This window comes from Ahaetulla prasina, chromosome 8 (genome assembly GCF_028640845.1).
Source record: "Ahaetulla prasina isolate Xishuangbanna chromosome 8, ASM2864084v1, whole genome shotgun sequence".
In the NCBI taxonomy this organism is placed as follows: Eukaryota; Metazoa; Chordata; class Lepidosauria; order Squamata; family Colubridae; genus Ahaetulla; species Ahaetulla prasina.
In genome coordinates this window covers 78,244,209-78,260,346 of record NC_080546.1, presented here as the reverse complement: position 1 = coordinate 78,260,346, position 16,138 = coordinate 78,244,209, and the positions used below count along the sequence as shown (strand labels likewise).

General features: G+C 39.5%; 1 protein-coding gene across 5 annotated transcripts in view; it reads left to right on the top strand.

Moving 5' to 3' along the window:
- Nucleotides 1-16,138, top strand: part of EXOC1 (exocyst complex component 1) — a 45,937-nt gene that overhangs the window by 3,628 nt on the left and 26,171 nt on the right. For all 5 annotated transcript variants that reach the window (XM_058192828.1, XM_058192827.1, XM_058192826.1 and 2 more), the window contains exons 2-8: nt 185-318; nt 1,882-2,012; nt 3,844-4,003; nt 8,886-9,073; nt 9,447-9,674; nt 11,336-11,468; nt 13,195-13,304. In XM_058192828.1, coding sequence (XP_058048811.1) covers nt 195-318; nt 1,882-2,012; nt 3,844-4,003; nt 8,886-9,073; nt 9,447-9,674; nt 11,336-11,468; nt 13,195-13,304 — 1,074 coding nt within the window. In that variant the 5' untranslated portion in view covers nt 185-194. The remainder of the gene's footprint in view (nt 1-184; nt 319-1,881; nt 2,013-3,843; nt 4,004-8,885; nt 9,074-9,446; nt 9,675-11,335; nt 11,469-13,194; nt 13,305-16,138) is intronic.

Here is a 16,138-nt window from a genome sequence, read left to right as displayed (position 1 = left end):
AAAAAAATAGTGTGATCCATTTAGTAGCACAGATCTTTTATATATCTGAATAACACAATGCAAACTTGTGAGTTATTTCTGTAGTCACACCACTTTTATTCTATTCGTCACATTCACTACAAAGCTGGAGGAACTAGGAATGATCCCGGTGAGGCATGCAATAAATTTACCCTCTTTCTTACAGCTTGGTGAAAATGACGGCCATCAAGCATGCCTTACAGAGGGATATTTTCACTCCAAACGATGAGCGTTTACTGAGCATTGTTAATGTTTGCAAAGCAGGGAAAAAAAAGAGAAACTGTTTCTTATGTGCTACAGGTATGTAGCAGTGGTGGGATTCAACATTTTTTGACTACCGGTTCTGTGGGCGTGGCTTGGTAGGCGTGGCATGGCTTGGTGGGCGTGGCAGGGGAAGGATACTGTAAAACCTCCATTCCCTCCCCACTCCAGGGGAAGGTTATTGCAAAATCCCATTTCCTCCCGATCAGCTGGGACTCGGGAGGCAGAGAATAGATGAGGCGGGGCCAGTCAGAAGTGGTATTTGCTGGTTCTCCGAACTAGTTAAAATTTCCGCTACCGGTTCTCCAGAACTGGTCAGAACCTGCTGAATACCACCTCTGGTATGTAGATTTTAAATAACAGATAAACTTTGTCTTTAGTTTGTTGGATTGTGAAGTACGCTAGGATAACTTAATTTAGGAATAATGTTTTGTTTGTTACCATCTACACCTCATGTGTGATGTAAAGATGATTACATGCTATGTACATAGGTGACACTAAATAAAACAAAACGGCTTGAATTTTCTTTAAGAAGAAGCCATTGTACATTGCTACGTATTACCCAAAAGGATTTTGCTATAAAGCTTTAGATCTTAAGATTGATGACTACAAGATATCTAAGGGGAAATTTCCAAAAGCTGTCTCTATTAACGATAGAAAGCATCTCATATATAAAAAAACTGAATCCAGCAATTCATAACTGAATTCACAAACATGCGAGGAAGGTAATGTTTTGAGGCCAATGATATGTTGTGACTACTCACTCCCAGTTTTACTTGCATGGAGTTGATTTACTGATTATCGGCCACCAGCGTGTTAACTCTTAGTTTGCTCCCATTCCAGAGAAAACTCCCAACTGTTTTGTAGTTAGAGGTTTTAGATTATTTAGTTCTGCACGTTTTTGGGGTTCAAACACTCTGGTGATTCACATTGCCATCTAGTTTGTTCTCATTGTTAGTTTTGAATTGATGATTATCAATTAACCTGTTTATCAAGATTATCAAGTTAACCTGAAGGTGTTTTGGAGAGGCTCTTGCTTGATTTAATCCTCAGAGTAATTTTTCTGCCTTGTCCATTATGAATGACTTGGTACACATTCTGGAAGCTTTACTTTTCCTTTAAAACAGAGGTGTCAAACTCAATTTCATTGAGGGCTGCATTAGGGTTGTGTTTGACCTTGGCGGGGGAGCCTGGGGTGTGTGGCCAGTTTGACGTCACTTTGGTCGGGGGGCTCCTGTGGTGGCCCCAGCGCTCTGCCAGGGGAAACAGGCTCCCAAGCTCCGTTTTTGGCTGTGACAGCCTCCTGCAACCCTCTGCCAGCAAAAACAGAGTTCGCGAGGGCCGCACGGAGCCTTCCCGAGCTCCATTTTCGCTGGGCAGAGGCACTGCGTGCCGATTCTTCGCTTTTTCCAGGGTGGCCCCACGTGCCAGATCTAAGCACCCTGTGGGCCAGATCTGGTCCCCGGGCCTTGAGTTTGACACCCCTGCTTTAAAGCAACTTGGGGAAAGTATGTGTTTAAGTGCTGATTTTGTTTTTCCAAATGTATTTGTGGGGAAATGTGTATTTTCTTGAGAGCTTAACCATCTGTTGTCCTTAAACAGTGACAACTGAACGCCCAGTGCAGGTGAAGGTGATCAAGGTGAAAAAATCTGATAAAGGTGATTTCTACAAGAGGCAGATTGCATGGGAGCTTCGGGATCTGACTGTTGTTGACGCCAAGGATGCCATCAAAGTATGTCTAAAATACAATGATCCATCTTCACTGTACAAAGCATAAGTAGACTTTCACCTGAATATATTATATCGTTTTTATCACTTCATCATAGAGTCCTGGTGGCACAGTGGTTAGAATGTAGTATTGCAGGCTAGCTCTGTGTTGTGACCCAGATCCAAGTAGGTAGTAGTAAACGCAATCAGTTCAAAAACAAACAGACTTTATTAGAACAGCTGAAAATTAACTCATTCTCAGCATCATCCAAAGTAAATCAAAGCAAATTCTTCCTAACACAATTCTTCAGTCTTATCACCAACCTTGGTCTAATTAGGCAAACTGCCAAAGGCTTTCCTTGAAAAAAGTTCAAAAGCAGAAGATGCCGACAAGAAATAAATGCAGCAAGACAAGGAGCAAGGCTATCAATATTGTTTTCTGGCAAAGAGCCCAAGAGCTGTTGCTGGTCTTTTAAGCCTTATGGGAGGGGCCAATCATCTCTTGGCCCTACTCCTGAATCGTCCTCTTTGCTTTAGCTGCTCTTGCCTTCTGGCAGCTCTGCTCATGCGTGCATTAGGAACAGGCCCCTCCTGTTCCTCTGCCTCTTTACTGTCAGCCTCTGGAGGCTCTGGAGTCCGCACATCACTCCCAGATGGCCCTGGCCCCACCTCTGCCTCCAACGCAGAGCCCTCATCCGGGCCTTCCCCAGCCTCCAGGACTGGCCCATGTTCTTCCTCAGCCTCATCACTGTCCGACTCCATTGCCAACTCCACAGGCTGCTGGCGGACCACAAAACTCTGCCCACAGCCGGGAGTTTTATCCTGATCGGCTCAAGGTTGACTCAGCCTTCCAACCTTCCAAGGTTGGGTTGGACTAGATGACCTATAAGGTCCCTTCCAACTCTGTTAATCTGTTAAAAGTTTGATAAAGTGAGAACCCAGATTCCTGGGGGCAATATGCTTAGAGAGGGGCTGTAAAGCACTATGGAGTGGTATATTGCTATTTGATGATCATTGGAAATCTGGGTTACTGTTGTTTTGCATACTTACCAGGTGAACGTGGTAATATTTACTTCTATGGACTAGGCTGGATCCTTAATTTCTAGAGCAGCGGTTCTCAACCTGTGGGTCGCGACCCCGTTGGGGGTCGAATGACGATTTGCCAGGGGTCACCTAAGACCATCGGAAATATGGGAAGTATATTTGCGAGTCGAAGAATCGCGCTCCAATGGTTGACTCCACAAGCCAGCTGCAGGCTCTTCAAATCGCTACCCGAATTCGGCTTCAGGCGCGATGAATTAAAAAAGAGAGAAATCTTTGCTCTGATGTCTCCCTCTCAAGCCAGCTGCAATCACTCCCAATCGCTAGCCTAATCTGGCTTCAGGCACGATAAACTTAATAGGGGAGGAGTCTCCGCTTTAATGCCTCCGTCCTCAAGGCAATCACAAGCCGTTCAGATCGCTATGTCTGACTTCAGGCGCGATAAATTCAAAACGAAAATAATTTTATGGTTGGGGTCGCCACATCATGGGGAATTGTATTAAAGGGGTCGCAGCACTATAAAGGTTGAGAGCCACTGTTCTAGAGAAAACTATGCTCTAGATCAGGGGTCTCCAACCTTGGCAACTTTAAGGCTGGAGGACTTTAACTCCCAGAATACCCCAGCCAGCAAAGCTGGCTGGGGAATTCTGTGAGTTGAAGTCCAGCAGGCTTAAAGTTGCCAAGGTTGGGGACCCCTGCTCTAGATGCACTTTTCCTCTGTAGTCTGGCCTGTGTCATCTTTAAACTTGTCTGCAAATCTGTTGCTTAAAGAAGGGAGCATGATGGTTGATATTTGTATCATCTCTGTTTTTCAGGAAAGTTCTGAGTTTGACCTGCATTTTGACAAAGTATACAAATGGGTTGCTAGCAGTATAGCAGAAAAGAATATTTTTATTTCGTGTATTTGGAAACTCAATCAGCGGTATATTAGAAAGAAGATTGACTTCGTCAACGTTAGTTCTCAACTTCTGGAAGGTAAAGATTTTAGCTGAACCCTTGCTATGCTGTCTCTAAATTTAGCATTTGTTTAAGCAATTAGAACATTCATATTGTCGCTCTTATTTTTCTTATCTTTAATATAAGTAATTTCCTTGACTTTCAACTTCTGGTGAAAAGGCCTCTGGTGGCTCAACAGACTAAACAGTCTGTTATTAACACAGCTGCTTGCAATTACTGCAAGTTCAAGTCCCACCAGGCCCAAGGTTGACTCAGCCTTCCATCCTTTATAAGGTAGGTAAAATGAGGACCCAGATTGTTGGGGGCAATAAAAGTTGACTGTATACATACAAATCCATATACAAATGGATGAAGACTATTGCTTAACACAGTGTAAGCCGCCCTGAGTCTTTGGAGAAGGGCGGGATATAAAATCAAATTTTAAAAAAAAACTTGACTCTAATCCTGTATTCAGAACATGAAATAATTTCAGTGGAGGTTACATTCTTTGTCACTTTCACAACATTCAAATTTTATTCATTTGGTATAATGAATGGATCCCTGAATTAGAATCTATGCAAGTAAATTCCCCAAAACTACCTAATCTCAGCCTGACCCAACTTCAATCTTAAACAAATCTCTCCTATCCCAGTTTCACCTATATCAGGGAATGAACCTTTACTACTTTTACATAACACATCTGCCCCTTAATTATGACTTTAATGTGGATCTATGCATGCAACTTTAGACAAAAAAATTATATATGGAGCCTTTTTTCTTGTGTACCTTAGTGTAGGGAAATCCTATTTCTATATGCGGTATGAGTTGTATTATTTATGTCTTGGGAATTTGCTTAGATTGCCACTTAAGTAAGATCTAAGTCAAACCCCATGGTGTAGACATGCTCGGCTAGTAAGTTTGGGAGACTTTTGGCAAATTAAACACAGCCCTTACAGCAATTTATCAGATCTGCTTTGTACTACACCCAAGTTGGCAGGCTTAACCTGTTTCCTCTCACAATAACTGAACACAATTTTGTCGTAGTGAGGGTAGTCTTAATTACGAAACTTCTAAGCTTGTATCATCTTTAAACTTCATAATAATTCATCTGATCCTCCGGGAGTTACAACATACAGTAGCTGCAAAGAAATCTGCTTTGTAGTTTGTTTAAAGTTCTTCTAAGTTTTCAAACATTTTGTAACAGAGACAAATTGTTGCCGTTTTAATGAAAAAAAAATTGTGTTCATTGCCTGCTTAGCTAATATTCTTTGCTTCTTCTCCTCTGCTTTTCTCATACTTTCAATTCTCCAGAGCTACCTAAAGTTGCCGAAGGTGGGTAACACCTTTTCCTTCCGTATTTCTTTTTCTGTGTAACTAATTCAAGTTGCTTTTGCTCTGAAATTGTGAATAAAGCTTCATTAAGCAGCTATTTCATTCAGGTTTTTTGTCAGGAATACTTTGCAAATTCAGATGAAAAAAATATTACTCAGATGTTTTTATAAACAACGAGCAGTTGAACGGAATTTAAATATGAAGACGGAGTGCAAAACTCAATTAACTTAAACACTTTTTGATGAGAATTTTCAGAATCTGCCTTTTCAGTACAATTCAGTACAACATTGAATTGTGTAAGTTAAGACTAAGTTTTTGGTGGAAAGTTTGGTTAACGAGTAAGTGAGTATTTGATTCTTTGTTCATCCAAAGTTGCTTGAAATTCAATATTTTGCTCAGAATCTCTAATCAGACCGCTTTCACCTTGCTCCTTGGAGATAAATTGGTGCTAGAAGCATCTTAAATGATTTGTTTGTGTGCCTTAAATATATTCTACCCACAGCCTAAACTTTAGTTCCTATGTTAAACCAGCGCACACAAAATTGGGAATAAATTTTATTGAACTGACTTGAGTTTACTTTTGTCTAGAATTGCCTAGAATGGAACACAGAGAGTGGGGGGTGGGGATGAGAACTAGTATAGTATATTATTGGTTAAAGTTTAAAAAAAGAGAGACCCTGGTTCTCGTTTTTCCTTAGACATGGAAGCCACTGGGTGATTTTTTGGGGCCAGACATCCAAGCCTAGACTAGGAAATAAAAAGACCGGACCAGCATGGTCGATTGTGATCCATAACATTTAGCTATGAGTAGAAAGCATTTTAGGAACATTTTGAGATTCAGTTGGTCCTCTTTGGGGATATTTTTATAGAGTCAAAGCAGCTAGTCAGTTCGGAATAGCTCTTGCAAATTCAACATTATACACATTTTTTGTTAAGTTTGCTGAAGAAATTGATGTATTCTTGGCATTCATTATTGAATATGGAACTCTGTTTTAGTTTACCAAACTTAATGGTTCCGGATTACTTTTATCTTTTTTGCCTTCGGAAATGGCAACAAAAATGAGGAACATTTTAATTGGATCTTGAGATCATGTCATATTCCACATGCATTTATGCAATTATGCTTCTAATGTTAGAAAAAAAACTTATACTGAAGTGTGTTTCTGGCGAAGCTAATTATGGAGTAATCTAAATAAATACTCAATTTGTTGGCTTGTTGCCAGTCTAGTATTTGCATGTAGCATATCAACGTTCCCTAGCCTTTCCAGCTTTATGAAAATACACGCTCCAGATGAAGTGATTATTTGTTTTGTACTGGTCTCCAGTGGGTTTTCACAATGTCCTTAAATAAAAGTTACTGTTGGACAGATACATCGCTATTTACATAAATAATCTCAAAAATAAGCTAACATGTATTCTACGATCAGATGTGGTGTGATGAACTTAAAACATCGCCGAAATATATTTCCAAGCAGTGGTTTTTTTCAGTCTGGGAAACGAGAAATATTAGAAATTGTGATTTAGTAATATCCAGAGTCCCTTGGGTTTCTCAGCCATTTATTTAAATAAATGGGCTGAAAGCCATCCTACAAGTTCTAATATACAGGTTCAACCAGGCTAAGGTTAGCTCACCTCTTTAAAATTGAGCAAGATATAATTGCAGAACAATGTGATTGCTTGCTAAAATAACAAGTCTCATGGAAGGCATTTGCATATATGGTAAAATTCTAAGGAGAACACTTACAGAAAGTCCTCGATTTACAACTGATTGAGCCTGCAAGGTCATTCATCAGTTGTGAAACCAATTTTTGCAGTGGCTGTTAAGCGAACCCATTGTGCACCATGGCTTGGTTTTTACTGTAAACTGGAAGTAAACACCAGTTTCCAGCAACAGTGTCATAAATTGCAGTCTTGTGACTTTGGGGCACTGCAAACATCCGTAAACACGCACTGTTTGTCAAAATGTGGTCAGGTGACCACAGGGTGGCAAGTGGGGTTGGGACAGATGTTGGAACTTTGAATCTAGGTCGTAAGTCCCTTTATCAGAGTCTTATCTTTGGACGGTCTGAGCGATCAGTTTTAAATCGAGGACTGCCTGCGTAAGGGGACAAACAGTGCAAAGAGCAACAGTGATACGTAACAGAAATACCTTTAGTAAACGAAAGCTAGAAGAGTTACATTTGAACGATCTTTCTTAAAAGGGGCAGCGTGAAAACTGGAATAACAAATGCAGACTTGGAGGAGCCGTAAATCTGGAACTGTGCTTTTCAAACTTGGCAACTTTAAGATGTGTGGACTTTAATTCCCAGAATTCCCCACTCAGCATTCCTCCAGCAGGCATTCTCAAGCACATAAAGATAGTCTTGCAAATCTGTATGCAACTCTTCCACCCCTTTATTTTTGGGAGAACCAATGAGGGTGAACTAAAGAACTAAAGCCACTGAGTTTGTTCAGCGGTTCGAATCCCTAGTGCTGCATAATGGGGTGAGCTCCCGTTACTTGTCCCAGCTTCTGCCAACCTAGCAGTTTGAAAGTACGTAAAAAATGCAAGTAGAAAAATAGGGACCACCTTTGGTGGGAAGGTAACAGCGTTCCGTGCGCCTTTGGTGTTTAGTCATGCCGGCCACATGACCACGGAAACGTTTTCGGACAGCACTGGTTCTTCGGCTTTGAAACAGAGATGAGCACCGCCCCCTAGAGTCAGGAACAACTAGCACGTATGTGCGAGGGGAACCTTTACCTAATGAGGGTGAAGCTGAAAGTTTTTTCCATACAGAGACTGATTATACACTATATTTCAGAGAATTGGATTAAAAAGCACACTATAAATGGGTAAATTAATCCATGTGCCTTAAAAATGACTCATAACTAAAAGTAATTATGAAGCTAGATTTAACCTTGTGTCTGAAAGATTGTTGCTAAAGACAGGATATATCAAGAAGAAGCAGGAATAATAAGGCATTATTATTGGCCTAATTTTTCCTCAATATTACATTTAAATGAAAAACAGGATAGGTTCCAAAATTAGCTGTTATGCTTCCTTAATTATGAGAAGTATTAATTTATGAGCTATATTTTAATAACATGCGGATTAAAATAACTGTCGGAAAGAAGGCACTGCAGAGAAATGTCCCTTTATTATTGTCACTGACTGTTGCTATGCATCCTTGTTACTGCCTTTATTTCATTGTTTCTAGTGTAAATGGTTTCCAATATTATCAGTCTAAATATTGATATTGTTATCAACTGAAGGAAATATCACAGATTTTTCCATCATCGTTAATATCTATTTTTTTTTGCAATTTGGTTAAAAATCATAGAGCATTGTAAATTTTCAATTTATTAATAGCTCAGTAACAGATTAAGAACATGGGTGAAATTTAAGCAGAATATCTTTATGCTACATGATGTTAGATTAAAGAACCTATTTAATGTGTTTGACTTACAGCAAAGCTTATATGACATGGGTATTTCCTTTTTTTTTTAAACAAAAAAAGAGAATTAGAATTATCCAGAATGATTTTGATGGCCAGTGCAGCTGTATCCATTTTTCATAAATTATGACCACCTCTTTCCTCCTCCTCTTTAGAATCTGTTCCCAGTGGTGAAAATCAGAATGTGGCAGGGACAGACGAAGAGGTGGTGGATGAATATCAAGAATTAAACGCTAGAGAAGAGCAAGATATTGAAATAATGATGGAAGGCTGTGAATATGCTATCTCTAATGCAGAAGCTTTTGCAGATAAGTTGTCTAGAGAGCTACAAGTTCTTGATGGGGTAAGGCTGTCTTCTTCTGCACCAATGATGTGGGGGTTATTATTTTAGTATTTTTATTTTTATATTGTGTTTTAAGCCAGGGGTCTCCAACCGTGGCAACTTTAAGACTTGTGGACTTCAACTCCCAGAATTCCTCAGCCAGCAAAGCTAGCTGAGGAATTCTGGGAGTTGAAGTCCACAAGTCTTAAAGTTGCCAAGGTTGGAGACCCCTGTTTTAAGCTACCTTGAGTCACTGTGAGCAAGTAGGCGGCAATATAAATTTTCCAAATAAATAAATGTAATCGAAGCCCTGTTACTGATAGTTGCTGCTGCAGTCACCCTTTGTGTTTACTTTCAATTTGACGATTGGTTAATTTTGCTGCTTGCTTTACAGGCAAACATTCAGTCGATTATGGCCTCTGAGAAACAGGTGAACATTTTGATGAAGTTGCTGGATGAGGCCCTGAAAGAAGTGGACCAAATCGAACTGAAGCTAAGCAGTTACGAAGACATGCTCCGGAGCGTCAAAGAACAAATGGATCAGATTTCAGAAAGCAACCATCTAATTCACCTTAGCAACACGAACAACCTAAGACTGCTGTCAGAGATAGAGTTCCTTGTTGTAAGCATTTAAATATTCTTAATTCCATCTATCGTCCATACAAAATATTTGGGGTGACTCACTTTAACGTTTTATGAGTGTGCTTCAGAGCTGGTATTCAGCTGGTTCAGACCGGTTCGCCCGAACCGGTAGCGGAAATCGCGGGTGGGCTCTCCTGGCTCTTTGCCATCCTATTTAGGCACGTTTTTGAGGCCGGGTGCATGCGTGGAAAGTGAACGAGAGAGCAAAGTGCATGTGCAGAAGGCCGGGCGCATGCGCGGAAGTCAGGCGCGCATGCAAACCGGGCGCGCACGAGGCAAACTGGTAGTAACATAAATTGCAACCCACTGCCGGTCTGCTTGTTTATCAGAATCAAAACATAATGCCACTACAGGTAGTCCTCGACTTACCACAGTTCATTTAGTGACCGTTCCAAGTTACAACAGCACAACGGAAAAAAGTGACTTTTGACCCTTCTTCACGCTTATGACCTTTGCAACATCCCCATGGTCACGTGATTTACATCCAGATGGTTGACAACTGATCCAATTGATTTATGACACTTGCAGTGTCCCGGGGTCGTGGGCTCACTTTTTGCGACCTACTGACAAGCGAAATCAATGGGGAAGCCAGATTCATTTAGGAACGATGAGAAGATTAATAGTAATAATGCAGACTTAGTGAATAGTTTGACAATGTTGAGGGAATTGTTTGTTTAGCAGGGTGATGGCGTTCGGGAAGAAACTGTTCTTGTGCCTAGTTGTTCTGGTGTGCAGTGCTCTATAGCAGGGGTCACCAATCTTTCGGACCTCAGGGACAACTAAATTCATAATTTTAAATCCTGCAGACCACTAATATGATCTGCCTAATAACTGGCTGGGTGGGTGTGGCTAGGTGGCCATGTGACTGGGTGGGCGTGGCCAACTATGTCACTCGCATCGAGGGGCACCTCGCCAGCCTCTACTCGCCCCTCCCCTCCCAGCCACTCCTCCCCTCCCCACACGGGCTCCTTAGCATCCCAACAGGAAGCAGTTATTGGAGCTAAGCAGCCACCACGAGAAAGAGTTGGCAAAACAGCTCAGTTCAAATTGGATCTGACTGAGAAGGAGGCTCAGTAGAAGCACCTCACTGAGGACTACAAACATAGGCTTTCCAAGCAGAGGGAAAACCTGTGGGAGTGCAAGGCCAGGTACCGGTGCCTTGAGGCTCAGCGGGCTGAGATGGTCAGCCAGTTCCAGGCCATGATGAAGTCCCACTGGAACAAGGCCCTCTGGCTCTTCACCACCAGAGGCACTTCCCTTCAGCCTTCGCCCAAAGCCCCACACCAGGAAGCTGAAGCAAACCCCGAGTCAGAATTTCTGCCCCCCTCTGACCCACACAAACAGATCCCAAAGGGGGAGACTCTCTGCAGCAACCCAAACAGTCATTGCACATATCCGTCCCAGGGGCCATAGTTTGAGGATCCCTGATTTAGTGCAATATAAAAAATGCAAATATTTTTTCTGCAGACCACCAAAATTTTCTCACGGACCACCAGCGGTCCATGGACCACCAGTTGGTGACCGCTGCTCTATAGCGTTGTTTTGAGGGTAGGAGTTGAAACAATTTATGTCCAGGATGTGAGGGATCTGCTAATATTTTCAAAGCCCTCTTTTTGACTGTTGACTCCACCGTTGTTGCAGAACCACATGGATTTGGCCAAAGGTCACATTAAGGCCCTCCACGAAGGAGACCTCTCCTCTTCCCGCGGCATTGAGGCCTGCACAAATGCAGCAGATGCACTTTTACAATGCATGAATGTAGATCTTCAGCCAGGTAGGCATTTAAAAAAACACAGAAAAAAAAAACCCCAGCAGTGTATATTGCGACCAGATCCTCTGATTGAAACGTTCTGCTTTCTTTTTAAGTTCTAAAAAAAAAAAAAAAAAAACTAAAATCAGATCAATGTTTGTTATAGTTATACCAAACAAAGGCTTAAAGATGGAACTATAAGTGACAGTCCACTGGGATCGTCAGAGTCTTTTTTTTACCTTTTGAAAGCATTTTTTTAAACAACCTATTCGGCCGAAGAGGTTGTAAAAAAATGCTTTAAAAAGTAAAAAAAAAAAAAGGCTCTGATGATCGCGCGGCTCAACTGGGCATGGGCGGTGTGTGTGTGTGTGTGTGTGTGTGTGTGTGGCAGGAATTTTTGCTACCAGTTCTCCAAACCACCTGCCGCCATCGCTACCGAATCGGCCGATCAAGTCCGAACCGGGAGCATTTCAGCCCTGATATACATGGTTTTCCTCTTGAAGACCAATGGGCCTTTGCTGTCTTAGCGCTGGTCCTGTAGAACACCATTCCTCCAACACTAGATTGGGCCTGAGTCTGACCCTGCTGGTGTCAGGCCTGGAAGCCATCTTTTTCGTTGGATCTTCAGGCCTGTCACATTTACTACTGTGGAAAACTGGGAGGGGGGATTGTATGGAGCCGGGGTAATATATAGTCATAATAACATTCCTTTCTTAGAGAGTCAAGGAAATAATAATAACAACAACAACAACAACAACAACAGAGTTGGAAGGGACCTTGGAGGTCTTCTAGTCCAACCCCCTGCCCAGGCAGGAAACCCTACACCACTTCAGACAAATGGTTATCTAACATCTTCTTAAAAACTTCCAGTGTTGGCGCATTCACAACTTCTGGAGGCAAGTTGTTCCGCTGATTAATTGTTCTAACTGGCAGGAAATTTCTCCTTAGTTCTAAGTTGCTTCTTTCCTTGATTAGTTTCCACCCATTGCTTCTTGTTCTACCCTCAGGTGTTTGGAGAATAGTTTGACTCCCTCTTCTTTGTGGCAGCCCCTGAGATATTGGAACACTGCTCTCATGTCTCCCCTAGTCCTTCTCTTTATTAAACTAGACATACCCAGTTCCTGCAACCGTTCTTCATATATTTTAGCCTCCAGTCCCCTCATCATCTTCATTGCTCTTCTCTGCACTCTTTCTAGAGTCTCAACATCTTTTTTACATCGTGGCAACCAAATCTTTCCCTGCACCTGGATGGCTGGACCTGGGAGGCATCTCCAGTTGGGGTGGTGCTTTGATTGGACCATGTGATGGATATGTGGGTGCTGGGCAGGGACCTGAACTAAGTATTGAAGACTTGAATGTCCTCCAGAACATGGGGATAGGAGATTAAAGGGGCATGTGAGATGCTACCATAGTTAAATGCTTATTGCATGTGTTCTCAGTGACCCTTGGAGGCTTTCATGATTTTTCATATATTGTTAGCCATCCAGAGTTGTATCTGCAATTTATATGAGTGGCCATATATAAATGGATGAAATTGGATTGTAAAACCAATAATTATTATTCAAAAGGAGGAGTAATCAGGGGTTCTGCAGGTTCCCTGTAGATTTGCCAATAGAGGAGACCGATAGGTTTGGCTTGTCCTGAATTATTTTATTTATTGATCACATTTTGAAATTGCCCATCTCCCTCACAGAATGACATACCTGTAATGATTATGCTTTCAAAACCTCTTTCCATCTTCTGATCTTAGGACATGAATTGCTTCATGCGGTCAATCAACAGCAGCAGCGATTTAGCGACCTGCGTGAGCTGTTTGCACGAAGACTAGCCAGCCACCTCAACAATGTCTTCGTTCAACAGGTGCTGCTTTGCTCTTTTCTCACTTTGTAGTTGGTTCCTCACTTCAGTTTTCAGAGTTTTCAAGAAATTCTGCCTTGGTAAAAGCTGCTTTTAATAACCACCTTCTTGCACACTTCTCCATAACGAAATTTGGAATAGAAAACAAAATGGAATTAATTATTCCAGTTGCCAAGTACCCTTTATGTAAAATCAACTGATTTCCAGTGTGCATCTAAATGAACAGACACTGCCTGATTTTTTTAAAATGCAGGGAATCCAGCATCCATTTTTTTTCTTTAAAATAAAACCAACCATGCAGAAATTGGCATTAATTCAGGCAGCTTTATAAACGTACTGCAGATTTGGCAGGGTTAACATAACAGGTGTAGGTAAAAATTGAATTTCTTTTGTAGCAATTTTTTTTAATAATTATGCCATATGGGAAAAAAATGTATTAATTGTGAGGCTTTGATAGAATCAAGGTGGGTGTTGAGTCAAATCCAGGAAGACACATTTTATTGTACAATAATTGCATTAAGGTTGACTACTACAGCCTTTATCCATATAAGCCTTATGCATTTTACTCCATGATAGTAAGATGTGCTAAAAAGGTAGTGATTAGTATAGTTATATGGAATGATATATTGCCATCTAAAAGAGGTCTCCTTTGGAGGTATGTCTAGCGTTCTAGAATAAATGAGAAAATAAACAATCCACAGTATGAATAGAATAGAATAGAATAGAAAAGAAAAGAAAAGAAAAGAAAAGAAAAGAAAAGAAAAGAAAAGAAAAGAAAATAGAATAGGGGAATGAAGAATAGAATAGAATAGAAAATAGAATAGAATAGAATAGAGTAGAGTAGAATAGAATAGAGGAATGAAGAATAGAATAGAAAAGAAAAATAGAATAGAATAGAATAGAAAATAAAATATGAATAGAATAGAATAGGAATGAAGAATAGAATAGAAAAGAAAAATAGAATAGAATAGAAAATAAAATAGGAATAGAATAGAATAGAATAGAATAGAGGAATGAAGAACAGAATAGAAAAAAAATAGAATAGAATAGGAATAGAATAGAATAGAATAGAATAGAATAGAGGAATGAAGAATAGAAAAGAAAAATAGAATAGAATAGAAAATAAAATAAAATAGGAATAGAATAGAATAGAATAGAATAGAATAGAGATTCTATTCTATCTATGAAGAATAGATTAGAAAAGAAAAATAGAATAGAATAGAAAATAGAATAGGAATAGAATAGAATAGAATAGAATAGAGGAATGAAGAACAGAATAGAAAAGAAAAATAGAATAGAATAGAAAATAGAATAGGAATAGAATAGAATAGAATAGAATAGAGGAATGAAGAATAGAAAAATAGAATAGAAAATAGAATAGAATAGAATAGAATAGAATAGAAAAGAATAGAGGAATGAAGAATAGAAAAGAAAAATAGAATAGAATAGAAAATAAAATAAAATAGGAATAGAATAGAATAGAATAGAATAGAATAGAATAGAATAGAATAGAGATTCTATTCTATCTATGAAGAATAGATTAGAAAAGAAAAATAGAATAGAATAGAAAATAGAATAGAATAGAATAGAATAGAATAGAATAGAGGAATGAAGAACAGAATAGAAAAGAAAAATAGAATAGAATAGAAAATAGAATAGGAATAGAATAGAATAGAATAGAATAGAATAGAGGAATGAAGAATAGAAAAAAATAGAATAGAAAATAGAATAGAATAGAATAGAATAGAATAGAATAGAATAGAGGAATGAAGAATAGAAAAGAAAAATAGAATAGAATAGAAAATAAAATAAAATAGGAATAGAATAGAATAGAATAGAGATTCTATTCTATCTATGAAGAATAGATTAGAAAAGAAAAATAGAATAGAATAGAAAATAGAATAGGAATAGAATAGAATAGAATAGAATAGAATAGAATAGAATAGAGGAATGAAGAACAGAATAGAAAAGAAAAATAGAATAGAATAGAAAATAGAATAGGAATAGAATAGAATAGAATAGAATAGAGGAATGAAGAATAGAAAAAAATAGAATAGAAAATAGAATAGAATAGAATAGAATAGAATAGAATAGACTTTATTGTCACTTTGAATGTACACTAATCGGCATACAGTAAAATAAAATTTCATCGCATTAAAAGGCTATATCCTTGGCCCAAATATCTGAGCCACTGTTCTTCAATTGTGATTGTTTTAGGATGTGTGGACTTTGATTTCCAAAATTCTCCAGCCAGCTTGTCAAGGTTGAAAAACACTCTTCAAAGAGCTGGGCCAAACCTAAAAACGTAACATTCCAATTGTGAATATCCTAATCCATTTTCAGCCTTGTAGGGCAGGGGTCCTCAACCCCCGGTCCCAATACTGGCACCAGTCCGCGACATGTCAGAAACAGGAAACACACAAACAAGAAAAGCCCCATCCGCGAGATGTAAGGCAGCACACGAAACCATGCCCCTTCCGGTCCATCGTAAAACCTCTCTCCATGGAACTAGTCCCTGGTGTCCAAAATGTTGGGTGGGGGGAGACGCTGTTGTAGGGCACGATGGGTAATTTTACTAACGACTCGGTTCCAAATTGATCTTTTCCAATTGACTTTCCAGATTTGTCCTTAGTTTGGCATTTAGAATAATGTAAAGGAAAACAGATGGAAATCATATTGTGATGATGCAAAAATATAAAACAATAGCCTATTTTTTAAAGAGAAACTGCTTTTCTTGATTATTTATAGACATTATTCTGATGGTTAAAGAGATGGTTCTGTTTGTTAACTGAAATGTTACAAATAAATAGAGATATACAAATGAGTTTATAGCAGTG